The sequence below is a fragment of the Motacilla alba genome, chromosome 1, assembly GCF_015832195.1.
Source record: "Motacilla alba alba isolate MOTALB_02 chromosome 1, Motacilla_alba_V1.0_pri, whole genome shotgun sequence".
Classification (NCBI taxonomy): domain Eukaryota; kingdom Metazoa; phylum Chordata; class Aves; order Passeriformes; family Motacillidae; genus Motacilla; species Motacilla alba.
The window spans coordinates 37,136,558-37,152,022 of NC_052016.1; the positions used below are offsets into that span (position 1 = coordinate 37,136,558).

The 15,465-nt window shown below is 42.1% G+C and overlaps 2 protein-coding genes across 11 annotated transcripts in view; one reads left to right on the forward strand and one right to left on the reverse strand.

Annotated features, from left to right (window-relative positions):
* The window catches only part of LOC119700897 (rap1 GTPase-activating protein 1-like), a 44,490-nt gene extending 37,653 nt beyond the window's left edge, over positions 1 to 6,837 (forward strand). For 8 of the 10 annotated variants that reach the window (XM_038136647.1, XM_038136702.1, XM_038136692.1 and 5 more), the window contains 5 exons: positions 159 to 285; positions 374 to 476; positions 3,491 to 3,576; positions 3,732 to 3,802; positions 6,025 to 6,837. In XM_038136647.1, the coding sequence (XP_037992575.1) occupies positions 159 to 285; positions 374 to 476; positions 3,491 to 3,576; positions 3,732 to 3,755 (340 nt within the window). In that variant the 3' untranslated portion in view covers positions 3,756 to 3,802; positions 6,025 to 6,837. Of the gene's footprint in view, positions 1 to 158; positions 286 to 373; positions 477 to 3,490; positions 3,577 to 3,731 lie in introns of those variants that run through there. The other 2 variants (XM_038136611.1, XR_005256933.1) reach the window with 2 other exon arrangements.
* Positions 6,635 to 14,256, reverse strand: GSTK1 (glutathione S-transferase kappa 1). The gene is made up of 8 exons (XM_038136722.1): positions 14,093 to 14,256; positions 13,450 to 13,531; positions 12,563 to 12,691; positions 12,114 to 12,214; positions 11,671 to 11,706; positions 8,876 to 8,992; positions 8,299 to 8,392; positions 6,635 to 6,934 (listed from the first exon to the last, which is right to left on the reverse strand). The coding sequence occupies exons 1-8, from the start codon at positions 14,156 to 14,158 to the stop codon at positions 6,894 to 6,896; spliced, it is 666 nt and encodes a 221-aa protein (XP_037992650.1). The 5' UTR covers positions 14,159 to 14,256; the 3' UTR covers positions 6,635 to 6,893.
* Between the last annotated feature and the right edge of the window lie 1,209 nt (positions 14,257 to 15,465).

Consider the following 15,465-nt stretch of genomic DNA (forward strand, 5'->3'; position numbering starts at 1 on the left):
CCAGTTCACCTGAATTCTGTTCCTAGGTGGAAAAACTAGCTGTGGATGAATAATATATTCTTACTGTTTCTGACTGCTGCATAATAAAGCTATGCCTCAAGAAGTTAAGCCTGTATGTAGCAATAAGCATGATGATGTTGAATGCTTGCATTTCACAGAATGCTCAGGAGTCAGACTTCAGGATACTGTGTGATGCAGCCACTCTCACGTTCATCATCCAGTGTAAGCAGTTGTTGTAGTGGATTGAGGGAAAATGGAACATCTGAGGAAGAGGAGAATGACAGGGTGGGTGTATGATCTCTAACAAACAGAGGCTACCCTCCCTGATTTTACCAGGTGCATTATTAAAACACATCTTCTTTGCCCTCTCCAGGAGCTGACGTGCTCACTTAAGGGCCCTCCAAAACAGGATTCAGTGGTTCAGAGTATGTGGCTGGATGACAGTGACTGCACACCCAGTACTTCTAGCTCACCAGGTAAAAAAGAAAGAAAAATAGAACAAACCCTCTACTTACACTTCTAGAAACATATGAGAGGTTGAGCCAAATCTTTTATGTGCTGTACTTAATATTTTAGAAGCACAGGTAGATGATAGCCCAGGAAAATGGGGAGAGAAGCTGCCATGCAAAGTTTAATTGGGAAAGAATAAATAGTGCTGTACGTACTGCAAAAGGAGTTACAGTAGACTGCAAAGAATTAAAGTGTTCATGTTTTTTTATGTGGAGAGCTATGGTTGCATGTCTGAATGCAGTCCCCGTATAAACTAGATAGTTTGGATATGGGATTATAGGAACTGCTTCCTGAACAAAGCAGTATGCTCCTGAGAAGGTGGGTAATCAGGAAGCTAGCCTTCACTGAGAGTTTTTTGCCAAGGTTGGGCTCTTAGTCTAGTACTTGATTAAAGCTCAGACATAGTTGATTAAACTCTGCTTGAATCCATTCACAGTGCAGAGATGATTATAGTCCTTAGAAGTTCTCATCAGTCCCGTAGCAGGGACCCCTATTGTATTTCCTGCTGTGGAGCTGGATCACCTGCCCTGGTCTCAGACCTGTTTGCAGTTGCATTTCACTTTTGTTAAACTGAACTGGTTTGGATTAAAGCATTTCTTGTTGAGCATCAGCCTTAAGCCAAAATTAGAGAAAGTTTAAATCAGTTTAAGTCTTTTTCTGAGAATGAGGCTGTGTAAGATTTTGGGAAAGTATGATTGAAAAGACTAAGCTTTTGAGTTTGGGAAGTCATTAGAAGCGGTGAAAGGCAAAACATTTAACATTTGTTGCTGGAAGACTGGAATAGGAGCATGTTGAGGTGGTAAGAGATACTAGGGATTATGTGTATGGCAAGGAAGAGAGTTGGTTGGAACGAACCGTAAAATTTTTATAGGAATTGTGTGAAAAAGGATTGTTTGTAAAGATTAGAAGGGTCAGAAAGTGAAGTCAACTTACTTTGAGGATAGAGTTAGGTCTCATTCTCCACAGCTTCCGTATATGAGATATCAAGAGTGGCCATCAGACAGATCCCTGCATAAAATTTTCTGTATCTTAGCAACAGCATTGAAGATGGGATACTGTTAGATATTCTGCAGAGATCTCTGTTCTGTCAGATATTCCTCTTTTGTTGTGGATGCTGGAGGTAGGGATGTTTCCATTGGCCTCTTCTGCTCTTCACAGATAGTTTCTCTGTCTGCTGACTCTTTATTATCTTACAGTATATAAATCATTAACATGCATCCCTGAGAATAATCATTACAGAGAATGCAGTGTAAAGTTCAATGTAGTTTTTAGGTTTTACAACCCTGGGGACAGAGAGCAGTATCCTGGTGGTTTAGTTTTGCCCTTTATTGAGTTACCCAGTAAGTATTCAGCCACAGTTAATGCACTGCGTAAAATCAAACTAAACGGATTTTCTTTAATGGAGAAACCTAAGACAAGCCCACTGTGAGTCTAGATCCTATGCTGAATAAATCCAGCATTTCTGACCCATGTACACATTCTTGGCTTCTCCAATTTGCCTTTCAGATTGAGAGAGCAAAGTTACAGGAAAAAAAAAAAAAAGTCAGCAGTCTGTGGTCATTATACTCCCAGATCATGACATAGAGAACTGCCTTTGCCAAAATATTTTCTGAGTTAGCTTTAAAGTACCAACATGTCTCATGTGCCAGTGCATGTCACATGAGGCAGAGGTGACTTTCTCCCTATCCTCAAGGGCAGGATAAAAATCCAGCTATAATTCTCCTTAACACTTAGACGCTACCAGTTGTGTTAGGTATATTTTTATTTAGTTACTTGGCCTGTTAGTCACTTCCTACAAAAAGCATACATCGTTATTAAATTTTAGCACAGTGGAACTGGGATATATACAAAATAAAGAAGAACCCTGATATTGTAAATTCATGTTGTTTAAAACCACAGTTTAGCAGCATTTGGCAGTGATTCACCAGTTTTGTTTTTAAATCTCAGTTTTAAATTGCATAATGGCACTGGGAAAGGGGATAGTCTAACTTGGAAAAAATGCTGAAACAATAGTTGCATCTTATATCTTATCTGTTTCCTAGAAAATATTGGTGTGATCACATATAAGTTAAAAAAAATAAAAAGAAAGAAGTGTTTCTGGGAAAAGCATCTGAGCTTACCATCTTACTGCAGGAATCCCTCATTAGCTTTCTTCACTTTCCTGATTGAATGGTGGTTAGATATGCCATCAGAGGTATTCACCTCCCCATTCTACCCCTTAGCACATTCCACACTAAAGTCTTTAATTCAAATGCTTCCCATTTTTCTCTGATTTAAAGAAAAGATTTAATATTTTATAATACAGATTTATGTTGTGATGCAGCTATGCATAAACTCCCACAAACTGTACTGGTTGGAAATGATCATATTTAGTAATTTTAACCATAAAATGGATAGAATAGAGGATCATCTTAGAGGAAATGTAGAATGGTTTAAGAAGGCTATTATGTTAAAGACATCTTACTCATTTTTTGAGAAATGTGTATGGTGAATATAAGCTGATTACAGAAAGCAGAAGAATGCTTTTAATTTGTGACTTTTGCAAGCATTTAATCCCTGGTTTTGCCATGGTGTTGATATGTGATGAGAGGCAAATTCCTTAAACCCTGAGGTCAGATATGGGAATCTCAAGGGAGGGATCAGAGGGAGAAGGAAGAGAAACACTGTGAGACCGTAAGATTAGAGTTTGCTTCACAAATGTGTATCCTTGGGAATAAGGCATTCAGATTGTCTGGAACCAGTGGCTGATGATTGTTTTTTAAATGAAATTAAAGCAGTCACTTTCCTCACATTTCAAGCTGGAATGAGAAACTGGTGAAGATAAACCTAGTCAATTTAGTCATAGGTACACTCTTTTCACTCTTACCTGTGGATGAGCCACAGATCTGTGAAAACTTTAGAATAAAACCAGCTATGTGTGCAGCTCCTGGGATACCCTCTTGATTATTTTTGTATTGTTCTGTGCTTGGTTCCCTTCTAGGAAGCAGGTTGCTTCCTTCCAGCAGTGTTGCTGGCTCCACTGGAAAAGGAAAAGGCAGCAAAGCAGAGGCTCAGCATCATAATCCAGTAAGTGCTTTAATAAAATGTTTCCTTCTCGCTTGCACAGAGATAAGGATGGGAGAAAAGAGAGGCTTGATTTAGGAGGCGTTGCTTGCTGAGGGTTGAAAGGGCAGTAGGAAGATGCTTGCAGGGGGAGGTTAAAGCAGTGCCTTCTTCTGCAGGCCTCCATTTTGTGCTGCGTGTGATGTCAGCGCTGGAGCACTGTCTGCTGCACGCAGGGTGAGGAGCACAGGTAATTGACACAGGGGGAGGAGAGCCACAGGCCCCTGGCCATTCCTGCCGCTCCGAGACAGTGCAGCACGTGCTGTGCAGCTTCTCAGGGAACAGAGTTAGTCCTCTACCTTCGTCCCCAAGCGATCTTCCATGGCCAGTGACTCTGGCCTGTGATTTACCTAAGCGCTCCCTTTTGTGGCTGCCTCCTCCCTCTCAGGGAACAGCATTTCCCATTGAGATTCTGTTCTCTACCCTAATCTAGGCACAATTTCTTTCTCTTCTTTGTCTTTCATTGTTCAGTCCTTTGCTCAGATACAACCTACCTTTCTTTGTGCCTAACCTCTGCTTTTTATAATAGTTCCATTACCTTATAGAATGCCTTTTTGTTGCTCATTTTCTGATGTTGTGCCTATTGTTACACATGCTTATTTGATTTCAGCCTAGCATTGGTGGGACCTACTTGTCCATGCCAGTTTCACAGCTTTTCCAGACATGGGAAGTGGGACTTGATTTCCCAGTGAGGGAAAAGGGGAACACAACTTCAGGATTGCTCCCTAGAATTCATAGTCCAGTTTTGCCTGTGTCATTGAGAGTCTTTTTGCTCAATGTCCCTTTCCTTGCCCAGTATCTTCTCTGGCCTGACAGCTAAACAACTGCCTTGAAAGTAGTGGGGATGTGAGGCTCTCAGGGACTAGTTTGGTATGTTGCTGAATAGAAGAGGTATCATCTTTATGGAAGAAAATTCTTCCAGCTATTCCTAAACATTCCTAAATAGCTGATAGTTCTTATTGTTTCTGTTCAGATCCTCAGTGCTCAAGTTTTATCTGCCCTGCCACCTTGTGGCATTCAGAGCAGTCAGGTGCACAGTTCAGCTCCATGTGGTGGTGGCCACTGTTGCCACAGCAGATCAGAGAGGGGAGCTGATACCACTGAGGCTGCTTCAGTGTGTGCTACAACAGAGATCAGAACTGAGCGTGACAGTGCAGCTGCCAGCCACTGTTTACTGGAGTCATCCCCAGAGTTTTTGCCAAGAGCTCATGCTCACAGCATGGCTCTGTAACACAGGAGTTAGGTTGTCTAAATGAGGGGCAGAACTCCCTCAAAGTTCTGCTCCCAAAAAGGCAAATTTTGCTCAGAATAGCTACAGAGTCAGAATTGCAACAATCTGCAAACTCACCGATACAAATGAAAAGGCTGTGGTTTTGCATTTACTGGTGGCTATTACAGGCAATAAGCCTGTAGTACTCAGTATGTACTTAAGTATGATTTTAGCACCTAAGGTTTTGAGCATTTAATTTCCATTGATTTGAAGTAGGTCAAAGAGCATTTAAGATAAATTCGTGAAATATATTGCAGTCTGTAGAATCCATGTCTTTTGGTCCATCTGCCAAATCAACAACATTCTGCCACAAAGGCTGATTATTTTTCAGTTGCTCTGGTTCAAAGAACAAAGTTTCGTAAGACCCTGCTTTTCACTGTCATATTATTTCCAGATGTTCTTGAATATTCACCAGCTCCTTACCAGAGTACATTATTTTCACAAAAGGGCGTTTTACCCACTCCCGAGATAGCACTACTGGCTTAAAGTGATGTTTTAGTCATTCCATTTTATCACAAATGAATCTCTGAATTAGTTTGATAGCACAGATTGGAGACTAGCGAGTTTCAGAGGAGATATGGTAAAAAAAATTCCTGTAACATGGCTTCAAGGGACTCAAAGAAACCTATGGTACCCACATCCATGGTAACCTCCTTGCCATTCTAACGCCTCTTATCTCTCACAAAGCTTTCCTTCAGTTCCAGGCTGGATTTCTTCAAACACTAATGGGTGCACTGGTAAAAAGGAGGAAGGACTCCTCCAATCCTAGAGTATTTCCTGAAGAGCTGAAAGAAGTAAAAATTGTGGATGGGGGAACAAATGATACTCCCACTACACTTAGAGCTGTAAGAACATGGAGCATACACTTGTTTTTTCCTGATCTTTGTTCTAGGATTTGCTGTTCAAGTGAAAACACGTGAATGTGCTTTACCCTAAAGTTCAGAAAAAGACAAAAAAGGGAATTCCAGCTGCTGCTGTTTCATTCAGTGATGCATCAGAGAGTGTGGAATCATTGTGAAATCAAACTTAATATAAATCAAATTTCTGTGTGTCATTCCAATTCAGCTAATACAGGGCCAAGCTCAAACTGTTTCCATGTGAAATTTCTTATTTTAATTGTTTGCATACCTTTTCCTCTGCAGACTACATGCTTGGAAGTCCCTCATAGCCATATCCAAATCATCTTTGGATAGGCAGCAATTAGGGCATCCTTGAGGAAGCAAAACAGAGTCTACTTCAGTTACCAGCTGAACCTACAGCAGTGTTCACAACCATCCTCCAAAGACATTCCTGTAAAACTTGGATTAGTTAAAAACCCCTGCAAGGTTTGGGGTTGGTGTCCACGAATCCACGTGTGTGTGGGGGTTTCCTCAAGCATCAGTCACTGCAGAGCAAGGTTTATCAAATGTTGTCCAGGATGGGGACAGTTCCTTTTAAAATACTTGATTGGTTCCTTAGACTCTACTTTGGGCTTGAATTGTGTCCTTTCCAGCTGCCATGATGCAAAGTAAAAGGAAGCATTAATATCTTAGCCTGTCCTTCTTATGTCTATGTAGTACACAGGACTTAAAATAAAAGGAGAATGTGGTCAGTTCTCTTAGTTCTCTTAGGTTTTATGTGTGTGTGTGTGTGTGTGTGTGTTTATAAAGGACAAGAAGGAAGACAAAGAAACCCAGAGATCGCAGTCCAGTAACTATGCAATCCTCATGTTTTTAGGGTAAAGGAAAGAAAACCAGCCAGGGAAGGAGAATGTTCGCTCTGCAAGAAGTTAAATTTTTAATTTTAATCTTTGATCTGTTGAAAGAAGGGAAGCACATTTGTATTGGTAAACACCTCACCAGGCTGGTAATACTGGCAAACCTTGATATTTTTCAAAATTAGAGATGAGACCAAGCAGTAAAATTAATTGTTAAGGATGAGAAAGCCATCTCTCCATAAAATTGAATACATTCAGATAATCACTGAAGACTGACATATGTATCTTCCTTCCTATATATTTCCCTGGGACTTTTCACAGCTTGGGGCTTGGAACTGGTCCCAGCCATTTTTCACCTGCAAGACAAACCAGCACAAAAGAGATATGTTAAAACGTATCCATACAAGTAATTGGCTGGTCATTTTTCTGCAGCAGGATTATTGTTCCTACTCAGGTGAAGGGTAGCTACTGGTGATGGAATACAGATTTATATCTTGTTTGGTGTGCTACAGCCAGCTCCATAAATATTTCACTGTCTAGTCACAACTGAAACCGTACAGAAGAATTATTTCCTCCATTACTATTATTTCCTCCATTACAGTTGAGACATTCTGCAGGTCAGGAGTATTCCACATGAGGGAGAAATCAGTTCTTTTTAGGACTCATTTTTGGGGGGGGTGCTGGGGGGTTAAAAAAAATTAAAAAAGGGTGCAAGGCTGCAGAGTCAGAGAATCAAAAAGAAAATCTGATTAAGTCCTTGGAGTTGAGAAACCAGGCCACAACACACAACATTCCAGTCAGTATTAGTGACTGCTGTAGTGGGTGTTGGGTACTCTTCTTCCTCACTCTCATGTTCATTAAGAATGTTTTATAGAATCAGAAGCTCGTCCAGAAGACTAAAAAAACAAAAAAAAACCTCAAAAAATTCCCTTCTGCTTAAGCCTATGACTACTAATACTAATTTGCATTAATCAATACTTTCTGCTGAATGTTTTCCACAAATGCATAAGCTAATTATGTGCATAACTCTTTCTAGAGACACACTCTCAAGGGCCAGATCTTGAGATGAATAGTCAAATGCCCTCTAACTCATAAAAACAGATGATTTTAGTTGTATTAGTTATCACAACCTACTTCAATCTCATAAAGAATTTAAAGTGTGTATTCTGTTAATCAAAAAATGAAAAGAAGGATGGTCAATATATGAACAACCTAAACAGCTATGTAGGTAACACAGGTAACACAAGTTATGGGTTGGGGAGCTGTAATAATGTGCTTTTACTAAGAAGGAACAGATATAAAATGAAAATGTTAGAAAAACTAAACAAAACAAAACCCAATAAAACCCCACCAAAAAACAAAACAAAAAAAGCAGTACCAGCCATAGTCATAATCTTAGCCAAAGCCTACTGTCCAGTACCAAAAGGTTACATATGAATATTTTGAGAACTAAAGAGTTTCAGTAGTATTTTGAGAATGGCACATGATGGACCACAAAGCCTTGAAACACACCAAGACAGGGTGTGAGAGAAATAGAACTCAAGTTACTTCTGGTCTGGAAAAGGATCATTTGGTCATTTTAAATGTCTGAGACAGATTTCAGTCAGCAGTTTCATTCCAGGAGAAGGATAACCAACATTATTTAACATTTGAAAGCCCTTTATTTTGTTCCAAGAGGGTGAAAGCATGAAACCAAAGTGATGAGATGAGGTGGACTCACCTATAACACTGCCGAGCAGCTCTAAACGATCAGAGCCAAAAAACAGATGAGGTTTCCCATCATAATGTGCCACAACAGCAGGCATCCCAAATGCCTATTGACACCATGGAGATGAAACAGAGAGAGTTATAATGGGAGAATTTCTTGCAGTCATATAATCAATCTTTAGCAATAAATCTCAACAACATTTTACTTTTTCCCTTCCCTTCTTTTTGCCTTCTTCATTCTTAAAGATAGGCCTATTGAAGCCATCTGAAAGTAGGTGACTCTCCAGAGCCTGTGTGCCCCTTTTGAAGGAGCATGAAAAACAACCTGATTAATCCACAGTTCTATTTCAAGTAGCAATAAATGGCATCAGTACTGGTCCTGTCCTTGCTGTCCAGCTGGAATGAGTGGGTCAACCTTATTTTCCCAGATGACAGGGAGATAAACTACCAACAACAACGAGGTGGCTTTCACACACTGGAAAACAATTAGTGCTTTCTAATCTTCACCCTCATTGTTCCCTGCTTCCCTGTATTCTTAAGAGGGAAGGAACGCACAGCTGTGAAGCACAGTGCCATTGGAAGAATCTCACCCCATGTTTCAGTGCTTCAGCTGTTGTGTCTTTCAGTCGGTCCTTCACTGTAGGGGATGAAATCATTTCAAGTGCCTTCTGGGAGAGCTCTGCTGAGAGCCCAGCCTGGCGGGCAACCTGTGAAAAGGTGATATAATTAAGAATACTCTAAAAGTAAATATTCTAATTCCTACCCTGGTCTAATTAATTTAATCTTCAGGATTATCACCTAAGGTCTATTGACAAAAAAATTTCAAAATACTCTTGAAGCACTTCTTGCACAACTGTCTTGCTGTATTCCCAACCTATTCATCATTTAACAACTCTCAGATACATATCAGAAGAGACATTTTAAATCTTCCAATCCCCAAATCTGCACCTTTTTTTTCCCAGGAGTTCCTAAACTGAAGGAAAAAAAAAAAAAAAAAAAAAAAAAGAAAGAACCTTTGATACAATGACTCATCAGATAACTTACAAAAAAACTCAAACTGGTGTTATGAAATGTAAAATCTCACAGTACAAGCCTACCAAGACAGAAAGAGTTTGTGTGACAAATGTGGCCAGATGGGATCTGTAAGTGACACTGCATGAAAGACACTAAATCACAGAGGTTAAACAGTTGCTGGTTTTACTCTGGATTTTTTTCACCTCCCCTGAGCCTCTCCCACGCAGGAATGAGACAAAATAGCCAAATTTAAATGTCCAATGCTTAGCTGGTAACAGTGACTTACAAGTACTCTTTGAATAAAGTATTTCACAAAAGGAGAAAAAAAAAAAAAAAGAAATGCAGTATTGCACATGGAGAAGTTATCCCGCACATGCAGGTGTTAATGACTCTTTCTTTCAATTTCTTTTTTGTTTAGCACCCACATTTTCATGTGCCTTCTCCTACTAACACATCAGGGAAATGAGGAGCTCTTTTTCACTGTACTTGAAGAGGAGGTTAAACAAGTGTGCCACTGGACTAGAACAAAATGCTTGGTAGCCACAGTGTTTAGACTGCAATATTTACACAGTGATATAGTATCTGGTCCTCACCATTTCAGGGCAGAAAAAGGATACAAGTGGACTGGGGCAGAATTCAGACCACACATTGCTGATATAGCAATTTATGTGAAGCTGCTTTTGATTAAATAAAGAAGTAAAAGAATACTAAGGAATTATTATAATGTTTAAAAAGTATCATTTTTCTGACTGATGTGTAAAATAAATCCACCTGTAAAGACTCAGATGATTGGCTGGGACCTCTCAGCCACCTCTGGATGACAAATTTCTAGAAAAGTCGAGTACTTGTTGCAGGAGTGAATGAAGACAGACACAAGCAGACAAGGGGATACCTCTCTCTCTGCCTTGATGGGAATACTCATCGACTGCCAAACTGTGACTAAATTAGAGATTGTTCTGAGTATGAAGTTTGTGGTGCTGAAGTTCTGCATGTCCTTGCTTTATTTAAATAATGATGGATTCAGAGACAATGTGACAATGTTCTGTCTATATTTATGTACTGGGTCTAGCTGGAATGGAGCTACTTTGCTTCACAGCAGCTCCTGTGTTTTTGTGTTTTAGATCTGTGACCAAAACAATGCTGATAACATCCTAATTATTTTAGCTATTGATGAATGGTGTTTGCACAGTGTCCAGGCAGTCTCTGGTTCTCACTCTCCCCCCGCAGTGAATAAATTGGGGCTTCACCAGAGGCTGGGATATGACCTGAACTGACCCAAGAGACAGACCATGCCATATGCCATGCTCAGCAGTAATTGATGAGGAGGAGGTTTAGGCAGGTTAACATTTTTCTTGGGAAAACTGGCTGAGCATCAGTCTCCATGTAGGTGGTTCTTTGTTTTCTTTCACTCTGCTTCCATTTTTCTTTTGCCTATTAAGTAATTTTATCTCAACCCACAAGTTTTCTGGCTTTTATTCTTCTTTTCCTCTTCCCCTGTCCTCCTGGGCAGTGGAAGGAAGCAAGTGAGCACCTGTGTGGTGCTTGGCTGCCTACCAGGGTAAAAGTACCGCTTTAATTATATCTTTAGCTATGAAGGTAGTTAATTAATTAAATTATATCTTTAAATAAAAAATAACTTTAATTATATCCTTCAAATCTTGCTTCTTAAAAAGGCAAAGTGCAAACCTTTGCTGAAACTTTGGTTAAAAAGCTATGCTAAGATGATGCTGAAGTGCAAGGACTAGACTTGGGGGGGAACAGCAAGACTGCAAGCTTCAGATTTCCACTAGGGATGTTGGATAGGAGAGACTAGTCATGGACAACACCTCTCTTTTCTTCATATTCCAAGAACTTACAAAATAATGAAGAAAGGAGAGACCTTCAAGAGGATCTACTGGTATACCACCTTACATGCTATTACAGCTTTTACTGTAGCAAACAAAATCGAAACGGCAAAAGAAAATACATCAAGAGTGTAATTTCCAGGTATATAAAAGGGCAGTATAGCACTGAGCTTAATAGAAAATCTGACTCCATCACTCTAAGGACAGTTACCTTCCCCAGGTGTTGCATTACACCTGAACATTTCATATGGCAGCAATGCCTCAATGCATTCTGCAGAAAATATGTATACTTTCATGACTGTTAATAAAACAGCATCAACAGGTAACTCATTGTCCAGCCTGGGTATTGCCACATGAATTACCAGAAAAAAAGTGTATTCTGGTTCTGAGTGTTATGTAAAACATGACAAGGAAAAAAACCCATACAAACAGAATTGCAAGGGAATTTAAATCCATTTTTTTTTCAAAGTCATCACTAAGAATATCTGTCAGAAATGCAGAAGCACCAAGAAAAAGGAGACACTTACAGCCAATATGTTCTCTGGCTGAGTGATGTCTTCATGCTGGTAAAAGAGTAAAATAAGTAAATTAGTATTTAAGAAACAAAAGCACGGCTCTGGATTTAAAAGCAAGTTTTCTAAGAAAACAAAAATAAACCCAATACTAGTTGCTGGAGAAATTACCTCAGAAAAGGTCTTAAGTCACCTAATCTAGGAATGTATTAAAGTGTTTTCTGATATGAACCACTGATCCACTGGTCCAGCCTGCTGGACCCATCATATATATCTAAAAGAAGGCAAATTAAGCTGATTATAAGTTTGTGGCCTCTGAACCACTGTGACCTTAAGTTCCTTCTATGACTTTTCATTAAAAGACATTTTTTTCCTCTTGCTGGAATTCCACATTTGAATGATGTGGGACAGGGAAGGTGACAGAAAGGGTCAAGAAGCTGGCTGCATAAAATACTGACCTGTGACCAAAAGCGCATCCAGAACTCCCTAGATAAGGGTTCCACGTACTGTGGGTTTGTCATGTCAACGGCTGTGATAAAGCGCATGGCCGTCAGGCTGCCTGCATTCGTGGGGAGACAGAGGAACACTCAGACAAGGCACAGCATCAGGAGCAGGTGTGGTCTGCACAACTGCTACCTAGTAACAGTGTGATCTCCCCTGTAACAGTCCTGAGAAACCCACAGTGTGTACAGTAAAGCTCATGTTGATCCACAGTTATCTCCCATGCTAGTATCATTCACAGCCACATTTCTCCAGGAATTTCTTTCATGGCTATGAATGCACAGACTTCATACTGCTCACAGGTTCAGGAAAAGGCTGCACACAGGGAATTCATCTTCACCTTTACTGGTAGGGAGAACTAGAACCAGAAGTTGTAGGGATGAGAAATACCAGCTAAGACTCTTACTTGTGCCCATGATTTGCTGGAAGGCATCTGCGGACATGCGTACAGGCACCTGGTAGTACTTTGCCATCCTTTTCATATCCTTCAGCAGGTATTCCCCTCGCTTTGGTAACATTGCTGGTGGCTTGTTACCTTTTAGGAAAAAGTTCTGTTGAGATTTCCAGCTGTATTATGATGACACTGAACAAACCAACACTGGACAAATTATGCCTCATATGTACATATACCTAAGGAAGAGTATAATTTCATAGTATAATTTCATATTGGTTTACTGAAACATACTTGGCTTTTCCAAAAATAATGCTACGATTTAAACATGGTTTATTTCAGTTTTGCACAGATCAAATCTTCAGGATAGCTGAATCAGTTTTAAACTAAGGTACAAATGTCCTAGCAGGGATTTATGTTGATTCAGACAGATGACTTTTAAGCTAGACAATTCTTAATGCACGGGTAAACCAACGTAAAGACTTGTTAATTCATGATTTATGCGTTCTAAGTCTTGGTGATCTAATTAAGGCCCTAAGTACTGTCTCAGGACATACTTGTATCCTTCCTGTATATTACAAAGTGCAAGTGTTCCACAGATTAATTCTGGTTTAAAACCTAGCTCTAGGAAAATGTTCCATGTCAAGTTATTATTATTTATTTTACTGTATTTTAGAACAGATGGACTTTGGCACAGACTGTCTGTGTAGTTGCAACAGTGTGAAATTCCTTATGACTAATTTCTCAGTCTCTTTGGGGCTTCACAATCCTGTAGTTAATCTGTTACTGGTGCCACAACTTAGTGTGTAGGCTCTGGGTGTGTGCAGAGCCAGCTCTGAACTAAGTGTTCTGCTAGTGAAGAAGGTGTCTCCCTGCAGAGCTCATCTCCCTGTACTCCATACCAGTTTGTTGCATTATGCCACCAAGGAAAGCTGGACGGAAGCGCAGGTCAATATTCCAGATGTGCCGGTACCGGCAGAGAGCCTGCAACGTGAAAGAGTAGTGAGGGATTCACAGTCAGAGATGTCTGTAGAGCTGGGTGCAGCTAAGGCAGTAAATAGTACAAATAAATCCTTTCCTATTGTATTAGGGCTAGTGCTAAAGCCTTTCTTCAATGCTGCCAGAGAACTCTGATCTCTGAAAAACTGAGGGGTCTCTATTCGTGTCACGACTATCCAGGGCTAAGCAGCGGTAAGTCTGGGAAAGGTCAGGCTCATGTCATGATCAGGACACTTGCACTTTTTCAATATGAAAGCTACCCCCGAAGCAAAATGTTCAGCACTGACTCCTGCACTGCCGTTTGGCTCGGACACGCTTCCCTGGTGTCCCTGGATTTCAACACGCGAGGGAGAAGCCCAGGCACTCCTCAGACGTGAGAGAAAAATTAACTTCGGAGCGCTAAGGGCGCTGCCTGCAGCCAGCTGATCGGGCTGCCCTTGAGCGGCCCTTCCGAGGGGGAGGCGGCGGCGGGACCGGCCGGGTGCCAGCGCCGCTCCGGCACCGCGGAGACCCGGGAAGGGCCTCCTTCCCTGTGCCACCTCTCACCTCAAACGCCAGCCAGGAGTACGGGGAGATCACATCGTAAAACAGCTCCACGAGCGTCCGGCCCATCCTGGCCCGTGCCGTGCCGTGCCGCCGCTCCGCAGTGTCCGGGGGCCGCAGCACCGCCCCGGGCAGGGCGCGGCAGCGGCAGCGGCAGCGGCAGCGGCAGCGGCAGCGGCAGCGGGGCGGCCCTTCCGCCGCTGCGGGACGGAGCCGCCCCCGCCGCCCCTCCGGCTCCGGCTCCGCCTCCCCGCGGCTCCCGCTCGCTCCGTCCGGCCGTGCGGCTCGCCTCGCTGGCTCTCCGAAGATTGCGGGCCCGGGAGGAGGAGCAGGGGTGGGATCGCAGGGGGCCGGGAGGGAGCCTGTGCCCTTGGCCATGGCGAGGCCGCGGGAGCTCCCGAGGAGGGAACCCGGGAGCTGACTCGGCGGCGCAGTCCAGCATGTTTTCCCGGGAGCGCGGCGTCCCTGCCGGATCACCAAGCGATTTACGTGCCACTGGCCCTTTTATCCCCCTACCCTCCATCTTCGCCACACTTGTTCCTCCTCCATTCACCTAAGCCCTTCCCTTCCCCCACCTTAAGTTCCTCCCCTGCCCGTCCCACAGAAGCGCTGTGCAATCCCAAAACGCTCTTGTTCTGCCACGGTTCCCTCCCCACCGCAGGAACGCCCTTTAGTCCTGGATGTTATCTGGAGCGTGCTCCTGGATCCTTCCTTTGGCTGTAATCCTGATTTTTTCAGCAAAGCGGCTTTCTGAATTATGAGTAACTTTAACTCAAGAATGAAAAACCTGAATGCCGACAACAGGCTGTGACCTCTCCCTGAAGTCTTTCTTAACGCCTGAGAACGGAGCAGAGAGCCAATCGTTAAGAAAAGATTTGGGAGAGGGCTGGGAAACTTAAGTGTGAAGCATAGTGGTTGCAAAAAAGAATAATTGAGTGACTGAATAAAAATAGGAGACTTGGTAGGATTTCTCCGAAGGGGAATCCTGCCTTACGTTTTTCTCAAGGGTTCAAAAATACTGCAGAGCGTGACTTTAAAGAGTTGCAATAAGTCACTGTCTCAGGCATCCTCTGGGGTTTGTGGGTTCCTGTCTTGGGGCCACTGGAGCCTGTGGATGTGACTGCTGCTTTTCCAAGTGCTGGTTCAGGTGAGGCTGTGTGTCCCAGAGAGATAAATTTGTGCACCCAGAGATGACTCCCACACAGCTGGCTACACAGACTGCAACAAGCACTGCTGCCTGTAACCCCACTCACAAACAACTTCCTGTTGTACCTGCTTTTTCAAAAGTTTGAAAAATAGATTTGTAATGAGTTCAGCTGTAGCCTGATTCTCTAGGATTCCATCCTGTATGCATCTGTTTTCATCCCTTAGAAGAG